The sequence below is a fragment of the Leptopilina heterotoma genome, unplaced genomic scaffold (assembly GCF_015476425.1).
Source record: "Leptopilina heterotoma isolate Lh14 unplaced genomic scaffold, ASM1547642v1 Lhet_26, whole genome shotgun sequence".
NCBI classification, from domain to species: domain Eukaryota; kingdom Metazoa; phylum Arthropoda; class Insecta; order Hymenoptera; family Figitidae; genus Leptopilina; species Leptopilina heterotoma.
This window is the reverse complement of record NW_025110969.1, coordinates 3,960,050-3,975,465: the sequence shown is the minus strand read 5'-3', so window position 1 is coordinate 3,975,465 and position 15,416 is coordinate 3,960,050. Positions and strand designations below refer to the sequence as shown.

Here is a 15,416-nt window from a genome sequence, read left to right as displayed (position 1 = left end):
AACATTAATAACTTTTTTGTTCATAAATTTTTTATTTTTTTAAAAGGTAAATAAAAATCTGTATAGTACAACGAAAATAATTACAAGGAACCACCCTGAAGTATAATAAAAATCATCGAATTGTCAAAGTTTGTTAAAAATAATATGTATTAAGGATATTTTAAAGCACAATTCTTAATTTTATTTCAAAATTTCCGGTCCAGTTAACCCAATGACAACGGAATGTTAAAATTTTATTTTTTTTACTGCTTTAAAATTTTTAACATAAATGTAATCAACTCTGTGGTATGCAAAAATATTAAAAAAGCATATAATAAAAAAACATAAAATATCTATAAAAACGGTGAAAGACTTTCTGATAAATATTCGAGTACTCTCGAACTGCAAGTGCAGTGCAAAACGTTCTATTTAACACATAATAACAACTATTTTCAGGTGAGTGCACATATTTCAGATCAAATCGATTAATTGATTAAGTGAAGGAAAATATTTCTATTTTATATTAATATATTAAAAAAATTTTAAATTTTCCTTTTCTAGTTTAGGTGAGAAACATGGTTTCTTTAAAAATATTTTTCCTGTTGTTTCTTTGTACCTTTATGATGGTACACAGCTTTCCGAAATTACCGAAGGTAAATTTTAACAAACATAGTATAATAGTATCATTGTAAACTTACATATAGAACACCATTAATTTTCGTTAATGAAACTATTAAAAATATTTTTCACAGCTGAAATTTTTGAGTAAAAAATCATCAAAGAAATTAAGTTCAGGGGAAGCAGCTATTACAAAAGTGAAAAAAAACTTTTTATAAACTCATATTTATTACTAAATATTTTTAAAATCAATTGTAGCAGTTGGAAATTGTAATTTATATGGAATTTAAAGTATATATAATATTTCTTTTGTTTTTATAGTTAGATTCATCCAAACCATCAGCATTGTCTTTAAGTAGTGACGAATCAATACTTGAAAAAGGCAAGAAAAAATTGGGAAAATTAAAGAGTGGGACTTTAAAAAAGGTAAATTATTATATTTATTGCAAAAATGATTTTGACTGATAATTAAAAATTAAGTAGTTATATACCTAACAACTCTAGTAAAAACTAATTTAGTTTTTTCAAAAATATAAACCATAATATAGAAATAAAATATATATTTAATAAAATTATAAATTGTTTTTACAGTTGACAAAGCTTAAAGATTCAATCTCAAACAGTCTTTCAAGTAGCCAAGAAGTTTCTCGTCCTATGACAAATAGAAAAAAAAAGAGAATGAGAAAAATGTTCACACGAGCGGAAGCGGCAAAAGAATCATTAAGAAAAAGACACGAAAAATTGGAAAAGGAAAGAGGGAGATTCGAAAGGAAAAAAGAGAGATTGCAAAGGAAAAAATTATCAAAGGCTGGGAAAAATTTGCCTAAACATTCGTTGACAGAATCAATAATGGAGAATAATTCAAACATTAGTCCGGTGAGATTAAAAGTTTAAAATTCTGTTTTAATTCTTTCATGATAGGAAACGAAAAAGTAAATTACATCTATTTGCTTGAAATGCATGATAATATCAAATAATGTTCTAAACGGTTTTTTGTGTAACCATTTTTCTATTTGCAAAATAGTTTAATTTCAGTGTCAGTCCTGTATATTTCCATAATAAGAAAACTGAAATTTATAGCATCAAATTAATTTTAATTTTTGTAGCCAAATAGGATGAAAGAAATGGAAAAACAATTACCTTTTATTGATGATGATGAATCGATGGATGCTTTCGAGTAGCCGGTGAGATTAATAAAATAAACAAGTAGCAAAATTATTCAACATTTGTACAAAAACCGATTATTTAATAAAAGACAATGCTATTTTAAATAATCATTATTATCAGACAATAGTATATTAAGCAACAAGAGGAGAAAGGCAGCCATTTCGTTACGGTGATTTTTGTGACACGAGTGGAGGTCGAGGGCGCCGTAGGCGCCCCGAGACCGGAACAAGTGTCACAAAAATCATCGTAAAGAAATTGGCTGCCTTTATTCTCGTGTTACTTACGATATTTTTTATTCCTAATGCACAAAAGCGGCGATTTCAGATAGCAGACGACAGGGAGTAAAAGTCATTCACTTGTTCGATTTGTATGAAAATGGCGGCCGATTTCTCCCTTGGGCAAGAAAAATGCATGTGAACAGCTAATTTTCTTGCCCTTGGGAGAACACGGCCGCCATTTTCATACGGTCGAAGAAATGAATGACTTTCCTCCCTGTCGGCTGCTATCAGAAAGCGCCGTTTTTGTACATGTGGGATAAAAATAATTTTATTATGTATGTATCAAATAAAATTAATTTTGTTTTTGCAGGAAAACCATTGATTTTATCGAATCAATGAAGAATTAATTAATTGAATAAAATGGTAAAATTTTTTTTATTGATATAACATAAATGACATATAATGATCTTTAAAATTATGTACACATGACAATTATTGTTTATTGTGAATAAATAATTTTAAACAGTTTATATAATCTGTTTATTTTCTCCCACCTTTTAAAATTTTTTATTTAAACATTAAAAATTTTGTAAAATTGCGATAATGAATTAAATTAAAGTATATCTCATGCATATTAAACACTCAAATAGTAAAAAACTAAAAATCACAAATAAAAAACATCATAAAAATTAATCAAGAAAAGTTTAATAAAAAGTTAGGTTTAAAATTTTTTATAAATGTTGATAAACTGACAGCAAAATGTTCGTAAAGGTCAAAAGATATGTCTTAAAAATGATATTTTAAAAACTAAAATTAAAAAAAATTACAGAAAATTAGAAATTAGTAAGAAATATGTTGCTATAGCTTAATTATAGTCCTTATTGGATGACGCAATGTTTTGACAACGATAACAATTTGTTACATACTTTTTTCATTTAAAGACAACTTTCTTTTGTTTATTAATCTTGAAAAATAATTTTATACAGTACTCAGAGCTTTGAGAAAATTAAACATAATTTTTTAACCATCAATTTGATGAAAAAATCAACTAATCCATTTTTATTAGTGTAGAAAAAATAGAAAAATTGTTTAATTAATTTTTTTATTTAAAAAATCTTTTTTTCTAAACTGCAATGTAAATAAAATTTTATTCGTGTTTTAAATACAACTGTATTGTTTCTATAAATTTTTAAGATGAGCAATTAATTTGTAAAATTAATTCATTTAAAATTAATAAAAACAATTAATTTTATGAATTAATTATTAAAAATAATTAATTTTTTTAATGATTTCATTTCAAATTAATATTATTATAAATTAAAATGAATTCTAAGATATGTACCTATATTTTTAAATTTCGTTAAATGAAAGAAAAACAATGATAAATATTTTCGAAGAAAAATAAAATTATTTTATCTAGAAATTATTGTTGTGTGCGTGTACAAATTTTTATACTCGTCTTTGAAATATTTTTTTAATATGAGCAATTATGGGAAGTGATCGACGATTTTTCGACATTGTTAGCAATTTTTTTGAAACTTTTTTTTGTAGCTATAAGGATAAGATATGATAAAGTGAAGACGATTTTGAAAATTTCGAAAAAATTTTGAAAATATTCAAATTTGAAACTAGTACTTTTTAAATAAATTTTTTAGAAAAAAAAATTTTCATTAATTATTAAAAATTTGTCAAAAAAAATTTTTTTTTATGATTTGAAAAACACCCCTCCTCCGATTTTTTTATAGTAATAGCCAAAAGTAATAAGAAATTTTTCGTTAAAGTTTCATAGTGGGATCGCGATAACTTTTCGAGAAATCAACGAAAAAATCTTTGGCGCCCCATTGAAACTGACGCGCTCACGAACGTATGTCCAAGAAGTTGACCACGCCATTTCATTTTTTCTCAACAAAATTTTGATTAAACTAAAAACCAAAACTTGTGTTACACCTAGCAAACGATAACAAATATTGTGCTGGAAAAAAAATTTATATATTTTTCAAAAATTAAAAAAAATTTTCTTTTATACTTAAATTTTTTTGAACATTTCAAAAATCAAAATTTTGAAAAAATAAAATAGTGCTCAGCGAGCACAATAAAAAAGCCTATAACAATTTTTCAAAAAGTTAATAATTGAGGCTCCGGATCTTAAAAGGGCACACGCGCGAACACACGGCAAATAATTTGGCCCCTGGAGATAAAATTTTGAAGTTGTTCAAAATGAATTTTAAATTATTGTTTCTTATACAGAATTTCAAGGCGAAACTTTTTTTCTAATAAAAATTTTTTATATAATTTATCGTTTTCACGTAAATTGAAAAAACGTGATTTTTTAAGTTAAGAAATTTTAATGAATTTTTGACTTCAACTCGTGACTACTTCGTTAAATATTAATATTTTTCCACAAAATTTACACACAATATTCTTCAAACTATTCCAAGAGTGAAACAATATTTGGAAATTTAAAAAAAAATTGTATGTCAAAGTAAATAATTATTTAAATAATTTTGTCGGAAAAATGATTCTCCTATTTTCAATTGAAAAAGTTGAGTGACGAATTTTCGTTTTCGGAAAACTTTCAGCGACAAAAATGTTCATTAATATGTTAGGAAGATTTTTGGAAAATATCTTGCCATTTGATAATAAATTAAAGACAATAGAGCAATTTTAACATCGTCGCGCTCTGCTGTAAAATTGCGGCGTGGCGGCGCACGTGTAGCATGGCCGCCATTACAAGACCAATGCATATAGTTAGACATTGTTTACGTTTACAGCAGAGCGCGACAATGTTAAAATTGCTCTATTAACTTTAATTTATTATCAAATGGCGAGATATTTTCCAAAAAACTTCCTAACATATTAATGAACATTTTTGTCGCTGAAAGTTTTCCGAAAACGAAAATTCGTCACTCAACTTTTTCAATTGAAAATAGGAGAATCATTTTTCCGACAAAATTATTTAAATAATTATTTACTTTGACATACAATTTTTTTTTAAATTTCCAAATATTGTTTCACTCTTGGAATAGTTTGAAGAATATTGTGTGTAAATTTTGTAGAAAAATATTAATATTTAACGAAGTAGTCACGAGTTGAAGTCAAAAATTCATTAAAATTTCTTAACTTAAAAAATCACGTTTTTTCAATTTACGTGAAAACGATAAATTATATAAAAAATTTTTATTAGAAAAAAAGTTTCGCCTTGAAATTCTGTATAAGAAACAATAATTTAAAATTCATTTTGAACAACTTCAAAATTTTATCTCCAGGGGCCAAATTATTTGCCGTGTGCTCGCGCGTGTGCCCTTTTAACATCCGGAGCCTCAAATGTGGACAACCAAGGCAGTTTTTTAAAGCTTAATCCTCATAGAATTGATATTAAAAAATTTACTTTGTTAAGTATAGAGGTCTATTAATTATTTAAAAAGTATCAAGCAGAGAAATATTTACTCTTGGCCTCTAAAAACCAATGTGCCTATTTTTTTACTTGTAAAGTCTGCGTATAATTTTTAAACATGTTGCAAAAAGTTCATACATAAAAACTAAACATTTTTCCTTTGGGAACCCCATCTCTATAATTCACTGTTTTTAAAATATTCCATTTGTAACAACTGCACAGCGTAACAACCGCACCTAGACTCCCCTACCTGCATACTTTTAAAAAAATAGTGGCTCACAATTCCCCGAATGATTCATTTTACAAAAAGCTTTGTATTATTTTTTCATTTAAATTTGCATTTTTTTTGTCGAAGTAAAAAAAAAAGTAAAAATATATTAAAATTTTTTTTATTTAGGCGATTCCTAAAAATCTTTGTAAAAACAATAAAAACATGAGCGCCTAAAATAAATATTTGAATGCAATTTTCAGTTTGTTGTTGTTTACGACTTATAGGTAATTTGTAAAGCGCTGTAAAGTCATGAAATGCTTTTAAAAAATTTACTTTTGCCGAACAAAAGAAAATAAAAAAATTGGATGATCAAACTTTAAAATATTGTTAAATAATGGAGGTGACCCACAATTCCCCAATTTCCCCTATAATTATTTTAAATAATTATTTAACTTTTTAAAACATTGTTTTTTAGACTTTTTTATTGTGCTCGTCGAGCACAATTCGGCAAAAATATTATTTTTCCAAACTTTTGATTTTTTAAAAAGGTTCAAAAAATTTTAGAGTCAAAAAATGTGATTTTCTTGAAAAATTTTTTGAAAAACTTTTTGAAAAATTGTTATAGGCTTTTTTATTGTGCTCGCTGAGCACTATTTTATTTTTTCAAAATTTTGATTTTTGAAAAATGTTCAAAAAAATTGAAGTATAAAAGAAAATTTTTTTTAATTTTTGAAAAATATATAAATTTTTTTTCCAGCACAATATTTGTTATCGTTTAATAGGTGTAACACAAGTTTTGGTTTTCAGTTTAATCAAAATTTTGTTGAGAAAAAATGAAATGGCGTGGTCAACTTCTTGGACATACGTCCGTGAGCGCGTCAGTTTCAATGGGGCGCCAAAGATTTTTTCGTTGATTTCTCGAAAAGTTATCGCGATCCCAAGCTATGAAACTTTAACGAAAAATTTCTTATTACTTTTGTCTGTCACTATAAAAAAATCGGAGGGGGGGTGTTTTTCAAAATATAAAAAAAAAATTTTTTTTGAAAAATTTTTAATAATTAGGGGAGAATGGGGCAAACCGGACCCCCTAACGGTTTTTTGACTCTTGTCAAAAACGAATCAACCGATTTCATTTTTCGATGGCTTGTTTGAAAGAGCATTTAATTGCGCTACTTTTTCCCAGAGACACCTATACTTTATCTTTTATTTTGTTTAGTTGCTGTGTTAACTTTAAAAAATTTTGCAAACGGTCTGGTTTGCCCCACCCCCTGGGGTAAGCCGGACCGTTTGGTTTTTTATTTATAATATTGCATTTACATAATCTACAATAATAAAAAACATAAAGAATCATGTAAACAATGGTTGTAGTAATAAAAATAATAATACGGGATTGAATTTTAATTAAATAAATATTTTTTTTAATAAAAAAATAAAAATGTTTGTCATTATCAGAGAAACAATATTAAAGGGTCCAATTCTCATTGGAAGACAATTATTTTTCATTGTAAGTAAATATTTTAGTGAAAGAAACATTTTATATTTAAAAATCATTTTTATGAAACTTTAATTCAATGGAAATATCCTATGGCCGGTTTGCCCCACCGAAAACGGTCCAGTTTGCCTCACAGGCCCATTTTGAGAATAAATGTTTGTCAAAAAGAAACGCTTTGCAAATTCATCAAAGTTTTTGGTGGTAAATATTCCTGAGGTGTGTACCTTCAAAACCTAAGACCTAATATTTGGAAACATTACACGATTTCCTCAGAATTTCCTTAAGAAAAAATTCGTAAAAGTGTAGAAAAAAAACTAAAAAAAACTTTTGCTCCCTGCGTCGCACAAACGCAAGCTAAAACTGTCAGATTGAAAAAATAAGGTATACTAAACATAATTGTTTTAAATTTGTAAACAACACTTTTTCCAATTTCGCCATTTGGGAAATATTGAGAGGGGTCCGGTTTACCCACCGGTCCGGTTTGCCCCACTCTCCCCTAATGAAAATTTTTTTTCTAAAAAATTTATTTAAAAAGTACTAGTTATACTGTAAAAATTAAAAAAAAAATTTCAACAAATATTGAAAACAATCGGAGTTATCTTAATTTTAAAAAATTAGTACATAAATTTTCAAATTTGAATATTTTCAAAATTTTTTCGAAATTTTTAAAATCGTCTTCACTTTATCATATCTTATCCTTATAGCTACAAGGAAAAAAGTTTCAATAAAATTGCTAACAATGTTGAAAAATCGTCGATCACTTCCCATGGAATTGCTCAAATGTAAGTTAATACACGGAAAAAAAAAGTTCGAAGATTATTCGGGAACTTCGTTCTTAACTCTTGGATACGGCGGGTAGTTCACAGAGAACTAAAGGTTGCCTCGTTTAAATATGTCATTTACTATTTCTCTACAAATTATAACTATTTCACCACTTCTCGGCAAACTGTTCTTGAAAAAGTCGGGAACTGTTCAAGAAAATCGAAAAGTTAGGCAAATGCAAGAAAAAATGGATTCTGCTTCCCCCCTCCCACTTCCCCTCCTTGACACGTCCGCACACACACACACACATTTATCCTTGAAGGTCACATAACAATTTTTATTTTTTATTAAGTTTCTGAAAAAGAAAAAACCATATGAGAGAAAAATCGACGGCGGCTGGAACAGAACTCGCGTACCCGAGGAATAGAAGTCCGGCGTCTTATCCACGTGAGCTAAACAGGAGCGTTAAATACCTCAGCATAAAATAAATATATAAGGCACGCAAGTCTTACTGACGTTGAGACTGGTGCGCACAGTTTCTGCGCACCAAGATTCCTTGACGAGTTCCCGAAAATTTCAGAAACAGTTGCGGCCAGTGCCATGGACTTTACATGAGAAAGAAATGAAAAAAAGACTATTGGACTATTTACAGCGTTTTCTAAAACAGTTCCCGAATTTCTTTCAAACATTCATTGATTACCATTGAATGTTCGACGCTAGTTCAGAGCTGTTACCACGTATCCAAGAGTTAGGAAATAATTCCTGAAATATCTGGGAACTTTTTTTTTCCGTGTAAAATATTTAATATTATAAAAACTGGATTTTCTCGAACCTTGATTAACTCAAATTACCGTAAAAGATATTTTTTAATGGTTATAAATGTCATTTGACGGAATGTTTACTTTAACAAATGTTAATTGCAAATAATGTTTTTATACATACATCACCTACTGTAATAAGTGTAAACGTATCCCAAATGTTTCCGAAAGTGACATAGTGCGAAAAATACAGTGTGTGTGGATTTTCTTTAAAATCGGACGTACTTGAGGATTTTTGGGGTCGCTGATTACGAATATGTCAGATTTGAAAAATTCAAAATGGCGGATTCAATATGCCTTTGTCTGATTTTTATCACATTCTGTTTTTAACAGAGTGTTCTAATTAAATTAATTATTTTTCCTTCTCCAGATTAGTAATTCAATTTTTTTTTTAAATTTTTGCTATGTGTTGGTATTAGTAAAATATAGATTTCAAACGTTGGTTCAGTATTGGTAACCAAGAAATAACCAAGCATTAATTTAATTTTAAAGCATTGGTAAATAATTGGTCATTAACATTGGTCCAATCTTTGTTGCCAATGAATAACCAAGGCTTGGAAAGTCCGGCATTTGCCTTGGCAGCCAATAGTGATCCAATATTGGCTGACAATGCTTGGCAAAGTCGTGATCATTCCAAGACTCCAGCAATAATAGCCCAATATTAGTTGCCAATGTTTGACCAAGAAAAAACTGTTGGCAGCCAATATTGGTCCATTATTTAGCCAATCCCGTGTAGAAATTTCCCTACTTCGCCTTATTTAAAAAGGGGCGCTGATAAGGAATTAGTAAGGCCAACCACACTAAAAATTTCTAGATAGGTGATAATCGGGCACTGACTAAAATGCCCTCTTTTTCAGATAGGGAAATCTAACTGGATCTATTTATGTCCCTTTTAAATATTTCAATCAGGCCCTGGCTAGAATGCCTCTAGTTGAATTCACACATTCTGATATTCTACTTAGGCACTGATAAGGCGATCTAGTTAGAACCTCTCTATTTTTCCACATCATCACCTGATAGTCCAAGCGTGACGAAATTAGACAGGTCCTGACGAATTTTCCTAGTTTGCGCCTCACTTTCGAAAGGGCATCTATTCAGGGCCTTATTAAATCCTATTTTCAATTTCTACACGGGATGGTGAGCATTGGCAATTTCCCATTGGGGAAGTTTTTCTTTCTACAGTAAATTTTGTACATCGGTTTTATTGCTTTAAAATTTCTATCATAAAAATATTTGACTTTGTGTTGCGCAAAAAGAAATACATAATCTAAAAATGCAAAAGAACTATAAAGTGCAAAAGCATTTCAGATTAATTTTAGTCTTTTCGAGCTACTCTATAAATGTAGTGCAATACAAGACATTGAATTTGATTTACAATAACTACTTTAAGCAGGTAAGTGCATATTTTAGAACAAAAAAAGGCATATATTTATATTTTTTATTCATATTATAAATTTTAAAACTCTTATTTTTCTAGAGTGTGTGCATCTGAAAGCTGATATTGTTGCTCTAAATTTTTTAACTATTTGAGAAAAAAATGGTTTCTTTAAAAATAATTCTCCTCTTATCTCTCTGCACCATATTTATACTGGTGCACAGCTTTCCGAAACTAGGAAAGGTAAGCAAAATAATATCTTATAATTCTATATAAATTTAAACAAAGTATAAGTCACTTATAAAAAAATGCTTTTAATTTTAACTCCCAACTACTACTCTTTCAGAGTTGAAGCAAAGGGAGTAAAATTTAGAGAGTTAAAATTTTGTTCCCATGTATTATATCCTTGAATATAGATTTAATTGCGAAATCGTGAGAAAGTTAATAGTGAACTCTTTTGTTCGACTACAGATTAAATACTTTGAAATTGATTTTTAACTCGAAAAATTCTACTCCTAACTGAATGACATTAACACCCTAATTATTTTAGTATGTGCTATAATTTTTCTTAAGAGAATAATTTTCAGTCAAATGTTTTTAAAAAGCTGCTTTTAAAAAAAAGTTTAATTAGAATATTATTTTTTTAAAGTTTAAAATGCCAAAAGGTTTGTCAGTTGGAAAAAAAATGAAAGGCCTAGGATCATCATTTTCAAAGGTAATTAAAAATCTTTATTCATGTAATGAAAAGGACACTAAATGCTTTTATCAATTTTTGTACAGTATTATTCTTTGACGCATCTTTTGAGCCCTTATTGGACATTTTTTGCCTAAATTAATCGAAGATATTAAACTTTTAAAAATCTAAAATTTTGGAAAATAAGACTTTTTTAAAAGAATTTACTAATTCAAAAACAAAAAGTCAGTCACTGATTTAAATTAGGAAACATTTTTACTATAATTCAAATTTAGAGAGTTTATTAATTTCCCCTAAGAATTGGAGTTATCATAATTGACATTATTAGTTAAGAAAATATTGTGAAGGGTTATGAGTATATTTTTTACAAATCAAGTAAAAAATTGTCAGGTAGAATAATAAGGCAGTATAATTATACTTTTATGTATTTTAAAGATTTAATAACTGTAACTGGATGAAAATTTAATACCTTCTTTTACAGCTAAAGTCATCTTCATTTTCCTCATCGAAAAAACTGTTTGGTGGCGGAAAATCATTCTTGAAAAAAGGAAAGAAAAAAATGTCAAAAATTAAGAAGCATGGTTCCAAAAAATTCAAAAAGGTTAGTAAGAATATTTATTAAAAACTTAGGTAAATAAAAATATTACTTAAATTTGATATACATCATTTAAAGTTATATATACACTGTAAAAAAAGGGAGTTAAATTTTAACTCCCCCGGGGGGTCTATAAAAGTCGCACCCATTGGGGAGTTAATGCCAGGGGAGTTAAATAAAGAGAGTTAAAATTTAACACCCAAATGCTAACTCCCCATGGAAAAAATAACTCGCGCGGGTGTTGAATGAAGGGAGTTAGAAATTAACTCTCTTTTGGAGTTGATTTTTAACTCAAAAAATTTAACTCCCGAGTCCGTTAACTCTCTAAATTTTTTACAGTGTAGAGCATTATCTATGTTACTTAACATGAAAAAAGCTTGTTAATAAACAAAACTTAGAAATTAACTTTTATTCTTATTGAAAAAACAATATTATCAGAATTTTAGAAAATAATTATTCGAAAATTATCCTTTGACAGTTGAACTCAACAATATCTGCATCATCAACAAAATTTTTAAATAGTGGAAAGTCACTATTAAAGAAGGGGAAGACAAAATTTTTAAAATCTAAAGGTTCTAAAAAGTCGAAAAAGGTATGTCCCTTTTTTGTCGCTTTCAAAATCATATTTTTCTAACATACTAACTACAATTTTTCTTTATTAGAAATTGAAAGCTATTATAACTCTCTAAATATGAATCAGTTCAAAATAACGGATTTAGAAGTAAAAAATCAGTCACTTATTCAAATAGTAATATTTTTACTGATCATTTAGTTAAAATAACTAATGTTTCAGTAGATTTTTTTAAATGATTCAATTAGTCAAGTTCAAATTCTTTTTGAGTTTTTTTTACTGAAAATCAGTCATTTTTTCACTGACAATCAGTTATTTTTAACTGATTCAGAAGCAAAAAATCACATTTAAAACTATGATTTTTAACTGATTCAAATTTAGAGAGAACATTGTTAAAAAAATAACTTCTAAAAAAAATTAGGTTAATTTTCAAGTAATGAGATATCTCAAAAAAGGTGAATTTGTAACAATTTTTTAAAATAACATTTTTTTACAATAGTACAAATGCTTTAATGTTTTTTGGCTTCTTTTAAAAGTAATTAGTGTAAGAATATCATAAAATATTTATTACAAAATTTTGTTGCATATTTGACGCTAAAAATATTTATTTTTATTTACTTCGACATTTCTTGGTCAACTTTTAGTAAGTTGCATGATATCGGAAAAAATTGCTACATTAGAGGCAGTTAGATATTTTGATTTTATTTAAAATTACGTTTAAAATAAGTCAAAAAAAGTTAAAACCTCTTTATATTATTGTAAGCCGACAAAATATATCCATTTTTAATAAAATTAAAATAAACATTTAAATTAACAATAAAATATTTACAGTCAAATTTGTCGAAAACTTCTTCAGAAGCAAGTATTTCAAGTAGCAAAGCGTCAGTAAGTAAGTTGGGAAATAAAAAAGTTAAAAAATCTAAAAAGGCAAGATTGAAGAAATTAAAGAATAGAAGAAAGAAAAAATCATCGAAATCGAAAAATGCAAGGTCAAAGAAATTAAAGAATAAAAATAGAAAGAAGAAGTTATCGAAATCCAAAAATTCAATGTCAAAGAAATTGAAAAATAAAAAAGGAAAGAAGAAATTGTCAAAATCCAAGAATGAAAGTTCAAAGAAATTGAAAAATGAAGAAGGAAAGACAAAATTGTCGACATCTAAAGATTCAAGTTCAACAAAATCAGAAAATGAAAACGACAAGAAGAAATTGCCAAACTCTATGACTTTCGATTCTGAAGAATTAGAAGAGGTAAAATATGAATTTTTATGATGAAAAATAAGTTAAACAATGCAATGAGATTACAAGTTTCTAATTTCTTTAAATACAAACTATTTTTGCACTTAAGATAAACATCAAATTTTGAAATAATCTAAGAAGGGGGATAAGGTATTTAAATTTCTGAATTTGAAATATTTTTCAAAACACCATTTAAATAAGCGATTCCTGGCCCATAAGAAATGCCTATTGCCAATTTTTTTTAAATTCCATTATAACGTTTAAAAATAATAACAAGTTTCAAGTATTGTGCATCTGATTCTTAAAGGTTATGAAGCGTTTTATCAAATTATTAAACAAATATAATTTATAAATATAAAATAAAATAACTGTTATTGTTTTTACAGGAAGAGCCGAGGGATACGTCCTTAAAGGAAACTTTAAAAGAAAACTCAAAAGTATTGTATAAAAAAGCTAAGAAGAAGGTGAAAAATATAGCGAGTTCGTTAGAGGTAAACAGAAAATATTTTTTTAATTTAAACCTACTTAAAAGTTTTTCATGAAAATACCAATCATGTACCACAACTATATATGAAATACAGTGGTAAATACTACTTCAAGTTTCAATTTCATTTTTACCATATAATTCAAGGTCGAAGTGAAATTACAAACTAAAACCACAGATACATATTAATTTTATTATAATTACCTATATTGACCAAATACCCTTAACAAAAATAAATCCTCATTTTTTTATTTGTTATAAATTAATAATTCTATTTTTTGTAATTGAATTAAGTACACAGCTTTCTCAGTGTTATTTTATAATTGAAAGCTCTTATTAAATAAAAATTTTTGTTTTTACAGCAAGATTTGTTGAATCATTTGTCAAAAAAACATGGCTCTAAAACTGAAGATGATCCTCTTAGCGAATTGAAAAATATAAAAAATTCTTTAGAGGTAAGACAAATTCCGTTTTATTATAATAATTTATCTGTACAAGTATTAAAAAAAACTACTTTGAATTAGAAATCTTTCTGCAAAATAAAATTGTATTTACTTTTATAGGAAGGATTATCGAAAATTGAAACATTAGAAAATCGTTTAAACAGTAAGGAATCATTGGTGAGTTTAAAAATTTGGAAAGTAAAGTTATTATTTTCGAATAAATCCTTTCATAAATACACGCGTTTAGGACGGTTCTTATTTTGCGAAAGTTGGAATTTTTTAGGTCGCCGCTGGCTGGAACTTGTTTTAAAATGTGGAAAAATGAACTGTGCACAAGGACAGCCCATTTGATAATAATATCAACCTGTGCTGCCGAAGGGTTAACGAAGGGTTTAAAGGATTAAATCAGAATTATAAGAATGCATAGCCACAAAAGTTAAATTGTAGAGTAATAGAAAAGTTATAACATAAAGTTTGTGGAAGTGCACTAAACCCCTGTTAAATCCCATTTAAACTTTAACCATTCGGTGGTACGGGTTAATATTTATAAAAAAAAATTGGCTGACCTTGTGCGCAGTTCATTTTTTTCACATTTAAAAAAAATTCCGGCCTATATGACCTAAAAAAATTCCAATTTTTGCAAAATAAGAACCACCCTGTAATACGCATGAATGTCAATTAATTGTCCATCTTTATTGCACAAAATAAGTTTTTGTATAAAAAATAGTACCAATTGTACCAATTTAAAAATTATAAGTTATATATATATATATATATATATATATATATATATATGTAATTTTATCTTTTTTTAGGGAAATCCACAACTTAGAGGGCGTGGCTCTTAAATTTCTCTTTAATAATAAAGAAGAAAAATTTATTCTTTTCTGTAGGGTAATGTCACATTGAGTGGACCGCCACTTTGAGTGGACCACCTGAGCTTTTAAGTTATCTGACAGCGGAAACGTGAAATAAATAAAATGAATAGCACTGCACCTAGAAACCGTAAAAAATTATGTTCCGCGATAATCATATAGGTTATTGTTTGATGTAACGCATTTTTAAGAACACAAACCAAAAAAGAAGTCGCTCTTACAATGAGTAAAGTGATTCGAAAGTGTAAAAGTAGTGTAAAATTTAAGTTTTAAAAGGTAACTTTTTTTCCTACTACTTTGGACATTGAAATTGATTGTCTTAGTTTAATTAAGTGATAATTTTGACTCAAAAAAAAAATTGTGGTGGCTGCCATAAAGAGTTGCATGTCACCATGAGTGGACCACTGTTTATAACCACGAGTGGACTGCCTGTTTTTTATATTTTTAATGTCAGTTTACCATTTTTATGGAAATTAATTGACAA

The 15,416-nt window shown here is 27.6% G+C and overlaps 2 protein-coding genes across 2 annotated transcripts; both read left to right on the top strand.

Moving 5' to 3' along the window:
- The first annotated feature begins 365 nt into the window (after window positions 1-365).
- LOC122503395 lies at window positions 366-2,512 on the top strand. Its single transcript, XM_043613908.1, has 7 exons — window positions 366-435; window positions 546-632; window positions 732-794; window positions 919-1,023; window positions 1,189-1,473; window positions 1,704-1,781; window positions 2,353-2,512. The coding sequence occupies exons 2-6, from the start codon at window positions 555-557 to the stop codon at window positions 1,776-1,778; spliced, it is 606 nt and encodes a 201-aa protein (XP_043469843.1). The 5' UTR covers window positions 366-435; window positions 546-554; the 3' UTR covers window positions 1,779-1,781; window positions 2,353-2,512.
- A 7,389-nt stretch (window positions 2,513-9,901) lies between these two features.
- Window positions 9,902-14,927, top strand: LOC122503391. The gene is made up of 10 exons (XM_043613903.1): window positions 9,902-10,052; window positions 10,137-10,277; window positions 10,684-10,749; window positions 11,210-11,329; window positions 11,802-11,915; window positions 12,726-13,142; window positions 13,517-13,621; window positions 13,977-14,069; window positions 14,178-14,234; window positions 14,873-14,927. The coding sequence occupies exons 2-10, from the start codon at window positions 10,197-10,199 to the stop codon at window positions 14,903-14,905; spliced, it is 1,086 nt and encodes a 361-aa protein (XP_043469838.1). The 5' UTR covers window positions 9,902-10,052; window positions 10,137-10,196; the 3' UTR covers window positions 14,906-14,927.
- Window positions 14,928-15,416: the final 489 nt, after the last annotated feature.

Coding starts and splice junctions, on each gene's coding strand:
- LOC122503391 (XM_043613903.1), top strand. CDS start 10,197: ATGGTTTCTTTAAAAATAATTCTCCTCTTATCTCTCTGCACCATATTT. Junction 10,750..11,209: donor TAGGATCATCATTTTCAAAG/GTAATTAAAAAT, acceptor CTTCTTTTACAG/CTAAAGTCATCTTCATTTTC. Junction 13,622..13,976: donor ATATAGCGAGTTCGTTAGAG/GTAAACAGAAAA, acceptor TTGTTTTTACAG/CAAGATTTGTTGAATCATTT.
- LOC122503395 (XM_043613908.1), top strand. CDS start 555: ATGGTTTCTTTAAAAATATTTTTCCTGTTGTTTCTTTGTACCTTTATG. Junction 1,024..1,188: donor AGAGTGGGACTTTAAAAAAG/GTAAATTATTAT, acceptor TTGTTTTTACAG/TTGACAAAGCTTAAAGATTC. Junction 1,474..1,703: donor ATAATTCAAACATTAGTCCG/GTGAGATTAAAA, acceptor TAATTTTTGTAG/CCAAATAGGATGAAAGAAAT.